Genomic DNA, 13194 nt, shown 5'->3' on the forward strand with positions numbered 1-13194 from the left:
CATGTTCATGCCAGCCTCTCCGGTCCCTCCCAGGCAGACGAGAGGTGGGTGGTCAGCTGAGCCTCTCAAACCAGATCTCAGCCACTCCTATGCAGACTCTGTGTAGGTGGTCTGGTTTCTCACTTTGGAACGTGGGCATGCCTGAAACCCATTTTTTGGTGACTTCTGCTGAAACAAAGTTAGAAAGAGGCCTATTTTAACAACCTGCTCCAGGTAATACAGAGGCCTTTTTTAGAGCGGCCCCATGAGCACTTACCTAGGCATCTTTTCAGTGCCGGTGATATTGAGTAGCATAATATATTAAATATATCCTGTTTGAAGAAGTCTTTACAATGCATTTAGTCAGAACTGGACTGGGCATAGATTGGCACTGTATGTTGTGTCAACAGTGCACTTTGAATGCCAGCTTTCCCGTGGACTGATAATGAGCACTGTTCAAAGACCTCCTTGGGTGGCTTGGACTGTAAATTGGCTAGGAAAAGTGATCCCTTCCTACATCATCTGTAGGGAGGGAACAATGCACGGGTTCAGAGATGCTGGCAGTGTGCCAACATTCTGCACGTTGTGAATTTCTTCGGGTCTCTGTAGGATGACTGAGTTTCCTGGACCCGATTTCTTTCTTATTATATCATTAAAGTTACAAAAGGTATTTTAAATGCTAGAGGGTCCATTGTTCTGTGCCACGGAACCATGGATTTGAGTATCAGGAGTTGACTTATCCCCTTTATGCTGTCTGGATAAAGGAGCATCTGGCATGTACCTTTTGTGGAGACAGTTTATAAAAGTTTAGGTCTGGCTCCCATGTTTGGGTGATAAGGGACCTATCACTTTCCACTTTCCTCTAGTGAATTAATCTGGACACTATAAAGTTTTGAAAATTCACATTGCCACATATTAAAGGCTTGCTTTCTTACATAATCAGAAAAAATTAAGGGACATTCCAAACTAGGCGAGTGTGGGGAGTGGGGGAGAATATAATATTGTTTGACACTTTGACTACCTGAGTTGAAAAAGAACTCCACAAATATTCAAAACTGAATTATAAAGCTACAAGTGGAGAACGTTGGACAACAATGGTTGTTTCTTATTCGTGTTTTAATTTCAGTGCCTTGCTTGGTACTTGGCCTATGGTAGATATTAAATGTTTGTTGATGATCAAAGAAGCCAATTAAGCAAGAGAAAAACTTCCCAGTTTGGGCAGATATGGAGAGATAAGAATGGGACATTTAAAAATTATATTTATTGAGTCCATTGAGTACCCTGATGAAATTTACCAAAGGTTTTCCAAAAGGCTCAAGGTTAAACTTGAGCCATTTATGTTAAACTTGGCATTTGTTTCAAATGTGTGCATTTTTCAAAATAAGAGACTCAGAATCTATGAAAAGAAGAAAAAAACCTCAGATAACGAGCTCAAAAGATATAAAACTCAAGTCAACAATGGTGATATCTGTTAATAGAGTGACTTCTGTAGGCCTTTCCGCAATACCTCTTAAGACCTGCTGGGGGTCAGCGGATCGCCCTGTGTTACTTGCCTAGCGGTATGCTCGCACTTTTTTCAGTAAATAGGCAGTCAAAGGAGCAGGAATTTAATCGCCCTTCCACACAGAGGTCTACCATGCTTCAAGCAGTTTGCATTCACATGCCCATAAGCAGCTATCTGCTGGTTGGTGAACCTACTCAGTTCAAGAGAAAACAGATGTCTGGTCTTCCTGCCAGGTCCCTTTCTTGCATTTTAGGAACCATTCCACACACATAGGGAGGTTTTTGTTAATTTCTTTCAGATGATGACTGAGTGCTTTACACCATGTGGGACCTCCAAGCCCCACTTTTCTACTCAAGTGAACATTAGTAGCCATTTATCCCTCTCATGGCCAATGTGGGATCCAAGTGTTCTACTTGTTAAAGAAGCCATTGAACACTTTCCATGCCTAGGGATATAAAGAGGCCTGTTGGCCCCATTTTTATGTCTGACCACCCATAATTTACAGAAAAATTGTTTTTTCAGACATAGCATTGTATGTAATAAAACAGAGTTATGGTTGTCCCTGATTTTAAAGGGGCGAAATTACCCTTATTCAAGAACCACTCTCACGTAGTACAGGTACTGTATGTGCCGTTTACTAGGAATGTATGGTGATTAGAATGCATGGACCCTTTGGTGATTAGATATTCTTGTGGCCATTGCTGCCAGCTTGGAGTTGCTTCTCTTTTTTCTTTTCTTTTTTTTTTTACTTGCAACTTTGTATGCAATGTGTGCAAGATAAGTTGACCATTTGAAAAGAAGGATAAATAATGTTAGCCCTAGAGGTCATTCCAAAGGAAGAGAGCTAGTTGACTGAGTGTTTGCTATTGAAAACAAATGCGTTAAAATCACAGGAAATATCTACCTGTATTTAGTATATCTTATCTCACTATTTATCATAGAGTGGGTTAGGAGCTCAATTTCCTGATTCTGATTTAGCACTTTTTATTTTTTTTTTTCTTCATTGGTAAACATTCAAGTTGAATCAACATTTTAAAGAATAACATTTTTTTTTAATTTATTTATTTTTTATTTATTTATTTTTGGCTGCACTGGGTCTTCATTGCTGCGTGCAGGCTTTCTCTAGTTGCGGCCAGTGGGGGCTACTCTTCGTTGCGGTGCACGGGCTTCTCATTGTGGTGGCTTCTCTTGTTGTGGAGCATGGGCTCTAGGCACGGGGGCTTCAGTAGTTGTGGCACGTGGGCTCAGTAGTTGTGGCTCACGGGCTCTAGAGCGCAGACTCAGTAGTTGTGGCACACGGGCTTATTTGCTCTGCGGCATGTGGGATCTTCCCGGACCAGGGCTCAAACCCGTGTCCCCTGCATTGGCGGGCAGATTCTTAACCACTGTGCCACCAGGGAAGACCCAAGAATAACATTTTTATTAATAGTTTAATAGCAACTAAAACACAGATTTAGAAAGTACTTAGTTACCTACATTGTCAGCCCTTTTGAAACTACTTCACAGATGACAAAGTCTACGAACATTCTTAAATATTCTTAAATGTTAGTCATTTAGATTTTAATAATTGTAACTCAAAAGGAAAGCTCACAATATTTATGATACATGTTTCTTATGTAACATTTTTTATACCACATCTTTGTCCAAGGCGTGTTTTAGTGCGCTTTAATTAGGGAGTTCCCAGCTTTATTCTGAATCTGACTAAGCATGATTCAGAAATCTTTCTAATAAGATAGACTTGATCACATCACTCCCTTGCTTCTGTGCCTCCAGAAGCTCCAGATTTTTTAGGGCGTGGCTTTCTAGCTGCAGCACAGGGACGCGGCTCCTCCTTCCTCCTCCTCCCCCTCACCCAACAAAGTATAACACCTGAAATCACAGGATAAACATGGGTTATCTTCCTGCAGTATCAGTATGACTGGAAAGTATTAATTCAGAAATATTATTTCTATATGAAACAAACTCAAATAGTTAGGGAGTAGATTGCAACATTTACATGATATATATATATATATTTTTTTTTTTAGATAAAATACAAGCCTTCAAGGAAATTTTGCAGCTCTGGCAAGGCTACTTTATCCATTGCCCACACACTCTTCAGGATACATAGTCATTCTATTTCGTGCTAGCTTAAGTGGAAAAATTTAAGCAGTGATAACTGACAAAAAAGTCATACTCCTTGGATAGCTTTTCACAATCTGGTTTTCAGCCTCATGCCTTATGCTTGTTTCTCAAGTCTCAACTCAATGTCATGCCCTCTGTAAAGTGTTCCCTAATAAAGACAAGCTCCCCTATCTGTCCTCCCATTGTGATTTGTATACATCTCTATTACAGCATTGATTACATGTGTTTTTATCTCCCCAACTCAACTATAAATGGCTAGAAGACAGGCCTGGAGTCACAATTATTGTATAAGAGGGTCTGGGATGTACAGGATGCACTGTAAATGTCATTGGGCTGTATTAGGCTACAGGACCCCTCAGTGTACCCACCTTCAGGGAGAAAGAACCCCATCTGTGTTCACCAACTAAGGACCAGACTTCCGCAGGAACAAATACAGTCTTGTGCACTCCAGGAAAGCTTCAGGGACTTGGGAGGTTAGAGCCAACATGAGATAGTTAATTGAGGAGCTGTGGATTAAGTGGGTGAAGTCAGGGAAGGTAGTGAATGAAGTGGAAATAAGGAATTAAGATTTTAGCTTGCAGGCCACCTGAGAAGAATTTGAAAAATTTAATATCAAAGACCATTTTGTTTTTCCCTTTATTTTGAAGCATTTTATCTGTTACTGTCATGCATTTATTAAATCGCTTTACAATTTTTATACATTAAAGATATGCTTTATGTAATTTTCAGTGGGAGGTTTTGCCCAGCATAAGGTAACCAGTGGTACCACACTGACTTTATCTACTTTCAGACAGAAGCAAAGGTAGTTGCCATTTTTGTTTAGTCTGTCAAGGGTTAATGAAGTTAAGTTTCTGGCTTGCTATTGAGCACTTGAAAATTTTTAATTTTTTTCTTGGACACAACTGCACTGACACACCCCTGAGAGTCTGGGCCACCCAGGTTGGGAGTTTCTGCTCCATACCTTTGGGACTGGCCTGGTAACAGGCTGCCTTCTGTCAGAACCAGGAAGTCATAGGGACAGTACTTTCTGCCCATAGTTTCTCAGTCTTTGGTAACTTTAATTCTTGGGACTGCCAGGGTATTTGCCATTCCCTAGGATACCAGATTGTTGTTTTAAATCTTAAAGGTCAGTTACTTTTACTTGCAGATTATCTGAAAGGAAAGGTTTTATTTCAGGTTTAATTCATGCCAGGATACATTTGAAAGTAGAGACTTTGTACAAATATGCGTATGTTTCACATATATTTTTAAAGTACTGTGCATTTTGGAAATTTAAATATAATGAGTGTGCTGTTCTGTTGCCTAAGGCTAAGACATCAATTAATGACTTTGCTAATAGTGCTTGTTAAAGAAAAATCATAAACTTGCATAGTTCCATATGTAAAGATACAATTGGTAGTAAGATCAAAGGAAAGCCTGTTTTAAAGTTAAGATCATCCTAATCTCACAATTGCCGAGATGAGTTTTTACTTGGTCAGAAAATATTCCAGATATCATATAAGCTTATTTCCTGATGATTTAACACCAGACTCAGTAAATATACATAGCAGTTACTGGTTCTCAGAAAACTCAATTGCTATCTTTGGTTTCAGCTGATTTTACCTCAGCAGTGGAAAGGTGGGTGGGAAATGATCTAATTGCTGCTTCTCGAACTTTCATATGCATTTGTACTGCCTGGAGATCTTATTAAAATGCAGTTTCTGATTCTGTAGGTCTGGGATGGGGCCCGGAATTCTACATTTCTAGTAAGCTTGCAGGTAATTCCATCACTGCTGGCCTCTGGATCACTCTTAGAGTAGCAAAGATTTAGCAAAACTCCCTTCCCCCATCTACACTTGAGTTCAGCTTTATCCAGATTCTAAAATTTGTTCTGCCTTGAGTCTGTCATTTTGTATGACTTTGTGGGGTTTTGTTTTGTTAATTTAGGAGCTCTCTATTTCCCATTGGTGATCACAACTCAGAGGTAGTAAGGACTCTGCTGTAGAGCAAAAGAAGGGAATTTGGGCAAAATCCCACTGGACTTTAGTTGACTTAGTCCAGAATCCGTCGTGTGTTTCTTTCTGGATTGAATTATTAGCAGTAACAGCCATTTGTGCAATAAATGGAGCCCAAAATGGGCTCCTAAAAATAGTAGTGGAGGAGAGGTTAGTTATTTTGTAGAACACTGCGAACAGCCGAGGGTTGTGCTTCCATGAGGGCATCCTCTCCAACTCAGCGACGCCTGCCAGCACTTCTGCTTCCAAACCTGCCAAGAATGGTTTGGTGGGATCGTGTCTGACCTGCACAGATTGTCCAAGCTTCAGACACTGTTTTCAAGTGTTCATGGTGACTCGGGTGTTCTGTAGATCCCATGATCTCGCTTGCTAGTACTTTCAAAGGACCTGAGCTAAGAGAGTGGCCAAGTAAAAGTGTGTTAACATACATATCTCACCTTCTGCTGGAAATTAATAGACAGTTCTCTGTTCGGTTTTAGCAACAGGAACAAGATCCTACCAACTTGTATATTTCTAATTTGCCACTGTCCATGGATGAGCAAGAACTTGAAAATATGCTAAAACCATTTGGACAAGTTATTTCTACAAGGATACTACGCGATTCCAGTGGGACAAGTCGTGGTGTTGGCTTTGCTAGGTAAGCACGCTGCCCTGTCTTCTTGTCAACAACAGTAGCTCTGCTATGTTTCCTGGAAAATAAAAATTGAGCAAGAAGAGAGAATTTAAGCCAGGGTTATAGGAGCCAGTTGTACCGTGAACTTAAATTATGCATAAAAAATAGTTTGCATTTTTCCAAGTCTTTTGGAAGCTCATTAGGATTCTTGAACCTGAGGACACTAAATATTTGGTGACTTAGGGCAAGGAAATACCACATGAGCAATAGTTCTGCAAGTATGTTTCCTTAATAATTTGACTAATTAGATCAAGATGCCTAAACTTCTTAAAAATAACAATCTCAGGCTCCTAAATTTCGTAAATAAATTGGTATTTTTGTTGCATTAGATGGAACTTTGGTTCATCATCAATGTGGTCAGTGAATTAGATTTTTAAGTGAAATATTTCAAACACTCAGAAAAGTGCAACAGACACCTGTCTAACCACCAAGTGTTACACAAGTTGTAACGTTTTACAGTTTTTGCCTAGATTTTTTTTTTTTAAGAAGTAAAATGTTGCAGATATCTAAAGTACCCTCATTCCTTCCATCTTATTTTTATCCCTTCCTCCCCAGAAAGGATACTTCCGTGTAATGGTTAGTTTGCTTCCTTTAAAAACCTTAAACAAAAGAAGCTTTGGTTTTTGACGTAGTTGCAATCTGAAAGCCTGCGTACAAAAACTGATTTTACATCATTTAGCAACCTATTAATACTGTGCAGTAACCGAAAATGTCTACATGTCTTAAAGTATTGACTTTGATTTTGGAGGGGAAATCGCTGACGTTTTACTTTCCTATACATTATCCTATTTGATGACAATCGCATCTACCACCTGTGAGATCAAGGCCTGTGAGATCAAGAAAGCAAGCACTTTTCACTCTTTCACATATAGGAAAATTGAGTTAAAGAAAGGACTTTTCCATTGTCACAGGGCTGCCAAGCGATGAAGCAAGGTCTAGTACTTGGTTCTTCTGGCTTTCAGTCCATTACTCTTTCTGTTAGGCCAGATGATTTTATAATAAAACTAAGATATTCTACAGGTGGAAAGTCACCAAGGCCAGCATCCCCAGTGTGCACATCGTGGGTTAAAAGGACCCAGGTGAAACAGTGAAAGGCCCAGCGCCATCTGAAAATCGTCCCTCTGTGGGTGTTCTTCTGAAAGCAGATCAAGGACTTTCATTTCTGTATCCAAAGATAGAACCCAATTAAATTCTATTGCTTTTAAAAACTATTAAAAACCACCCATTAAAACCAAGGTGCAACTCTTCTGGGTAGTCCAGGAGCGTGGTGCATTTTGAGCAGATTATTCAGTGTTTTTTCCATTAAAGAAAAATAAATCAAAATGATTTAATTCCCCTGAAAGGTTTCTCAGGTGTTCTTAGACACCTGCAGATGTAGAATAAGTTGTTAGGCTCCATCCTTTAATTCCTCCTCTAAAGCGAAGATGACAAAGAAGGTACATAATTGACTTCACTAATTTAATTTTAAACTTCAAGCTAATGAGAAAAACCTGTAAGACACATCCTCTGATTAACACCAGTTCTTATCATGACTTTTGAGTCTGTCATTTTTTTGAATATGTAAAAGGAAAGACCATCTTTAAAATGACCAATATCCCAGCAGCACTAAATACACTAGTATTTTAAACTGGTATTTTTATTTTTAATTCACTATCATGACTAACAAAGCTATTGTGTATTGATTATCAGTTTTTCTACAAGTGGGAAAAAATTATACCTTTCCTATGCTTGATATTAAACACTCTTTGTATAATTTATTTCTTTTATGATTCTGAATTTACTGTGTGGTTATCAAGTTTTTATTTTACTCTGGAAGCACACAAACAACAGTTAAATAAAAGATAGAATAAACCCACTTTTTCCTATCATTCACATTTTTGTTAGTTTTCATTTGTATCCAATAAACCTATAGAATTGTATTCATGTGTACAGAACAAAATGAAAACTAAGATATCTCTGATTATTTACGTGTTTTATTTTTATGTATAAATAGGATGGAATCAACAGAAAAGTGCGAAGCCGTTATTGGTCATTTTAATGGAAAATTCATTAAGACACCACCCGGAGTTTCTGGTATGTTGTTTGTCTAAAATTGTATCGGTAGTCTTTTGTTGTAGGATGTGGTGACTCTTATATCAAGAACAAAAAACTCCTCATTTAGCTCTTTAAAATTTATTTCTTTGGATCTACAAATAAGACTTCAAAATTCACTTCTCCCAGCTGTTTAAATATGAATGGAAGCATAAAGAAACAAACTTATGGTTACGGGGTGGGAGGGGGCATAAATTGGGAGACTGAGACTGCCATATACACACTACTATATATAAAATAGATAACTAGTAAGGACGTACTGTATAGCACAGGGAACTCTTCTCAATACCCTGTGATGACCTATATGGGAAAAGAATCTAAAAAAGAGTGGATATATGTATATGTATAACTGATACAATTTTCTGTACAGCAGACACTAACAGAGCATTGTAAAGCAACTATACTCTAATAAAAAATTGTTTTAAAATTCAAAAAAAAATGAAACGTAAGCTTAGGAAAAAAAACATATATATATATATGAATGGAAGCAGACCCAGTGGTAAGGAGGTGTGTGACTTGCAGAGCATTCAGAAGCCGCTCCTCCTTGGATGAGGAAGCCATCCTCTAACTCACCTCATCACCATCCTCAATAAATATTCTGTCAGTCCTGTCCGTTGAGGACTGTGGTACTTTCCACCCTAGCTCCCGCCTTCGTTCTGGAAGATGTCAGCGTGTGTTACCCCTCCCCCTTACAGTGCCGGGACTCAACTTCTGTGGCCCCTCCATCCACTCCTCTGTGGCCACTTCCTCCCATTGCTCTGCCCCGTGTTGTCTTGGCCGAGAAAACACTGCACCTCAGGAGCTTTTCATTCCAACGTTAACACCCCCTCTAACTCCCACTAAACCTGGCCTGAAATACAGTGAGCTCCAGCTTGATCAGACCCTCAGCACCACTGCTCCTCACTCAGCCTCTCACCCTTTCCTAAATAGCAATTCTCAGTTTTCACCAGCCTGCTCAGCCCTCTCCCTAAACTGCTCCCACGCCCCAATCCTAAGGACATGACTTCACTTCCCTTTAATCAGGCTGTCCTGTCTTGCCCTTTCAACACCTTCCTCTGCTGCCATTGGGTTACTGTCTGCATAGCGCCCTGGGGACACCCACCTGTACGGCAGCATTTAACATGTTTACACGTGTCAGTGCACTAAACTAAGCTCCTCGAAGGCAGAGACTGTTTTCTCATCTTTCTGTTTTCATGCCTAGCTCAGTACTTGAACCATACTAAGCACCAGTAACTGTTTGTTGGTTTTGCATAAATTTCACTTCACTATTCGCCAAGACAACACTACCTATTTACAAGCTAGCGTGCAAGCGGCTGACCACAAACTAGAAGACGTTTCCATTTGTGCATGTGTAACTAGTGTTCAGTATTTATTCTTCTGTAGCTCCAAGGTTCCATCTTTAACTGGATGGCTGATGATTATGATTAGGGATCCACTTTACTTTTCTGTATCCAGGTGAGTCTCACTTCATAGAAAATCTATTTATAAGTGTGTGCAATACCACAGACTAACTGCATCCTTTAATACCAAAATCTGACAGCATACAGTTTGCATGGCTGTATGTGAGCTTGAGCTAAAGCATAAAGTACAAGGCCTAGAAGTACGCTCTTCCAAGGAACTCAGCCTTGTGAAAGAGCTTCCTTTTCTGTTTTTTAGGTCAGTTTTGTTTTTCCATCCACAACACTTGAGTTGAAAGAAAAAAAAAGAAACGAGAGGGGAATGTTTTTACCTTCCAACCAAGTAAAGACAAGGGAGAAATTTCATACGTGGGAGGCTTCTGTCAACCTTGCCCTGCGGGGCCTTCCAAGGCCCCTGCACACAGCTGCCCCCTGTGTTCTCCTCGCTTTCCATGCCATCCTCAGCATAGGCAGAACCCCAGAGTATTATATTAGTCCCTTTGAAGGGCTGCTCACCCACCCACCTGTGACCTCGTTACTTTCTCAGCTCATTCTTGCATGCAACAAGGAAATTTCGAGAAGGAAAAACACCCCAGCACACATTTGTTTCGATGTTGTATCAGTCTAAGATAAGATCTACCAGCTCCCTGAATGAAATAGATCTCAGGGTGTCACGAATTGAGGTTGGACAGTTTCCTTTTTTCTCCAAAGGACTTAATGGTTGTGTCATTTAACTGTTCTCTTTGAAGTAGGTTTGAAGACTCTTGGTCACACCCATTCTAGGAAGAAAAAGACCTTGTTTTCCAAACCACACGCAAATAATTGTAGGATTCTCTGCACCTTTGCAATGAATAGTTTCTTCCAAGTAGTGCTAAGTGTCAAAGCGAGCGTAAGAACCAGATGGGCTCCTTCTCCATGGAGAGCATCCGGGCAGGGAAGACAACTGTGCAATCAAGCTGTTCTCTTTATTCTGAACCAGGACTTAACTTTATGCCATTTTCTGATGTTTGATGATCTCTCACATGTTTTAGTCTTGGTTCCCAACTAGACTGCATGTTCTTAGCGGCAAGGGCTGTGTTTTATATTTTAATTTTGTGGTAGGCACCAAAAACCTGTGCATCACCCTATACCAGCAGAGGTCACCAAACGGTTTCCAAGAGCATTTTTCACATAGAGCTCATCACAAGAATCGTGGCCATTTTGATGGCCTTTTTGGATAGCTTTTGCCTTTAAGTGAGGTTGAGCTACTTTTTGGCAGGAGTTTGAAACGTACAATGCGGGATTGGGAAGCATGCTATTCCAGTGAACCCAACCTTTCCCCAAAACAAGTCTCCAGTGGACTCGAGAACCCACAACAGAATTTGAAACCACTTTCAGCTTCTCAGGATTGTTTTTTGTACACACAATACAAGAATTATGTTTGACTACCTGTCTGTTTATTAGATGCTGCTGTCTCCCTTCCAGTTACCAGAATGGCTGCTGTCACATGGCTTTCCCCGTGGAATGCATATGATTATTTTCAGTAGAACCAGATGAGAAACAAAAATATTGTCAGGCAAGGGTAAATTGAATGCGCCTCCACTTTAATGTTTAAATAATGTAGGCTCATTGCTAGGCAGACATAACATTTCATAAATACAGTCAGAGGATGGTTTATTTAGTGATGCAAGTTGTTTAGCTGGCATAAGCAGAATTATCCAGGATGGTTTGTGTCAGAGTACTCCGATTCTTGCACGACTGGCGATTTGCCTGTGACACTGGAGCCAAGTATAAGAAAGGAACCTACATTAGACACAGTCCCCAAAAGACACTTTCTTTTGAGGACTGAAAAGAAAACGCATCGCGTGAACAGTGCGATGAACAGTAAACTGAATGTAAACTCATCACATGACACTCTTAAGAAAGTCTCTAGATGGCAAAGCAGAGAGGTCAGCTGTGCACGTGAGTTGTCACTTCTCAGATGCCACCCATCCATCTGCCAACACACTCTTTTCATACCAGGGTGATGTGGCTGGGTTCCCCCATGCCTGGCATACCCCACCCTGGCCTGGGGCCTGGTACGTAATGTAGTATATGTTTAGAGTTCCATAAAGATCCACTATACCACATCACAGTTTTTTATACAATCTGCTTTCTGAAATCACTTTTTAAAAATCTTGTGCTTTTGTGTCTGATGTTACCACATTTTCAAAAAGGCTTTATCTTATGGCAGATTCTTCAAGTGTACATTATAGTTTGTGATAAAAAAGTTGCTCAGAAGGCCGTTCCTTCTGTCCTTCCCCCCAACTCAGTCTCTCATTTTTCCCTGAAAATGTTGAAATATTGTCCTCTGTTTGGATTTACCTTGATTTCGAGTGCTAGCTGGTTTGCAATAAGTCAGATTTGCTTGGAAGGACCCCAACAAGGGTAAAAGAAGCAATGACTTCTTTGTGAGACAATCTAGGTGAATTCCACAGAGGTTTAAAATAAGTACGTCCCATTTGCTTGATAAAAATTCCATTATGGAGAAATAGGATGGTGGTGGTTTCCCGCACAGTGAACATTAGAAACAAGAGATGGGTAGAACTGATGCCCAGATTAGGAGACGTGCCCAAGGCAAAAACACTGTCACTCATGACCATGATTCAGGGATTTGTCTGAAAAATATTCTTCCAGTACCTTCCTGGAAGAGAGCACTGTCTCCAAGAAGACTAATGCACATGGCATGTTAGCTGGAACTCTCCTAGGGCTGCTTGCCCTGCACCCGTTGTTTCTGCCTCTGTGGGAGACGTGCACGACACACACACCCCATGGACAAAGGCCACGTGTATATTCAGTGCTGCAGGAAGCAGTACGGTCACATCTCTCTTCCTGGACCTCTCCATGGCGTGAATGGAGTCTGTCCTTGTGTGCTAAGGGCAGAGAGTTTTTAAAAAAAAGAAGTGTCTTTTCACTGGATATGTGAGCGCTTGTGAGATGCCCAGTATTGTGCGGGCATCATTCTGCCACATCGCCCAAAGCTTTGCCTGTGTCGTGGAGGAGCTCCAGTGAAGTGCACATGTGACTGCTGGCCTACTCCATCCAAAGACCTCAGCTTGTTTTACATCTCCTTTCTGTGTTACTTTGACTTTTCAGATTGGGTACGTGCCCAGCAGGGCTTGAAAACTGCTCTTACATTCTGGAACGTTCTGTGTATAGGTAAAATTATTAAGGCCTTGTCCTATGCCAGGAGGCAGAAAAGGTAATGTTTAGGGGAAAAGTTACAAACCTAGTAAAAAGCCTGGAAATCTTACAAGGGTTTTTTTTTTTTTTTTTTTCCACACTGTATTTTATTTTTACAAGAGATAAATGGACTGACACCAAGCATCTTACAAGGTTTTTTATTGCCCGTTTCATTTCCGGAATGTTTGGCTTAAGCATTATTAACTCTGTTAAAAACAGAAACGTTTGGCA

At 40.3% G+C, this 13194-nt stretch overlaps 1 protein-coding gene across 7 annotated transcripts in view; it reads left to right on the plus strand.

The window, feature by feature from the left end:
• Positions 1 to 13194, plus strand: part of RBMS1 (RNA binding motif single stranded interacting protein 1) — a 208018-nt gene that overhangs the window by 174044 nt on the left and 20780 nt on the right. For all 7 annotated transcript variants that reach the window (XM_068545019.1, XM_068545018.1, XM_068545017.1 and 4 more), the window contains exons 5-6: positions 6081 to 6238; positions 8268 to 8347. In XM_068545019.1, coding sequence (XP_068401120.1) covers positions 6081 to 6238; positions 8268 to 8347 — 238 coding nt within the window. The remainder of the gene's footprint in view (positions 1 to 6080; positions 6239 to 8267; positions 8348 to 13194) is intronic.

Source organism: Eschrichtius robustus, chromosome 5 (genome assembly GCF_028021215.1).
Source record: "Eschrichtius robustus isolate mEscRob2 chromosome 5, mEscRob2.pri, whole genome shotgun sequence".
NCBI lineage: Eukaryota > Metazoa > Chordata > Mammalia > Artiodactyla > Eschrichtiidae > Eschrichtius > Eschrichtius robustus.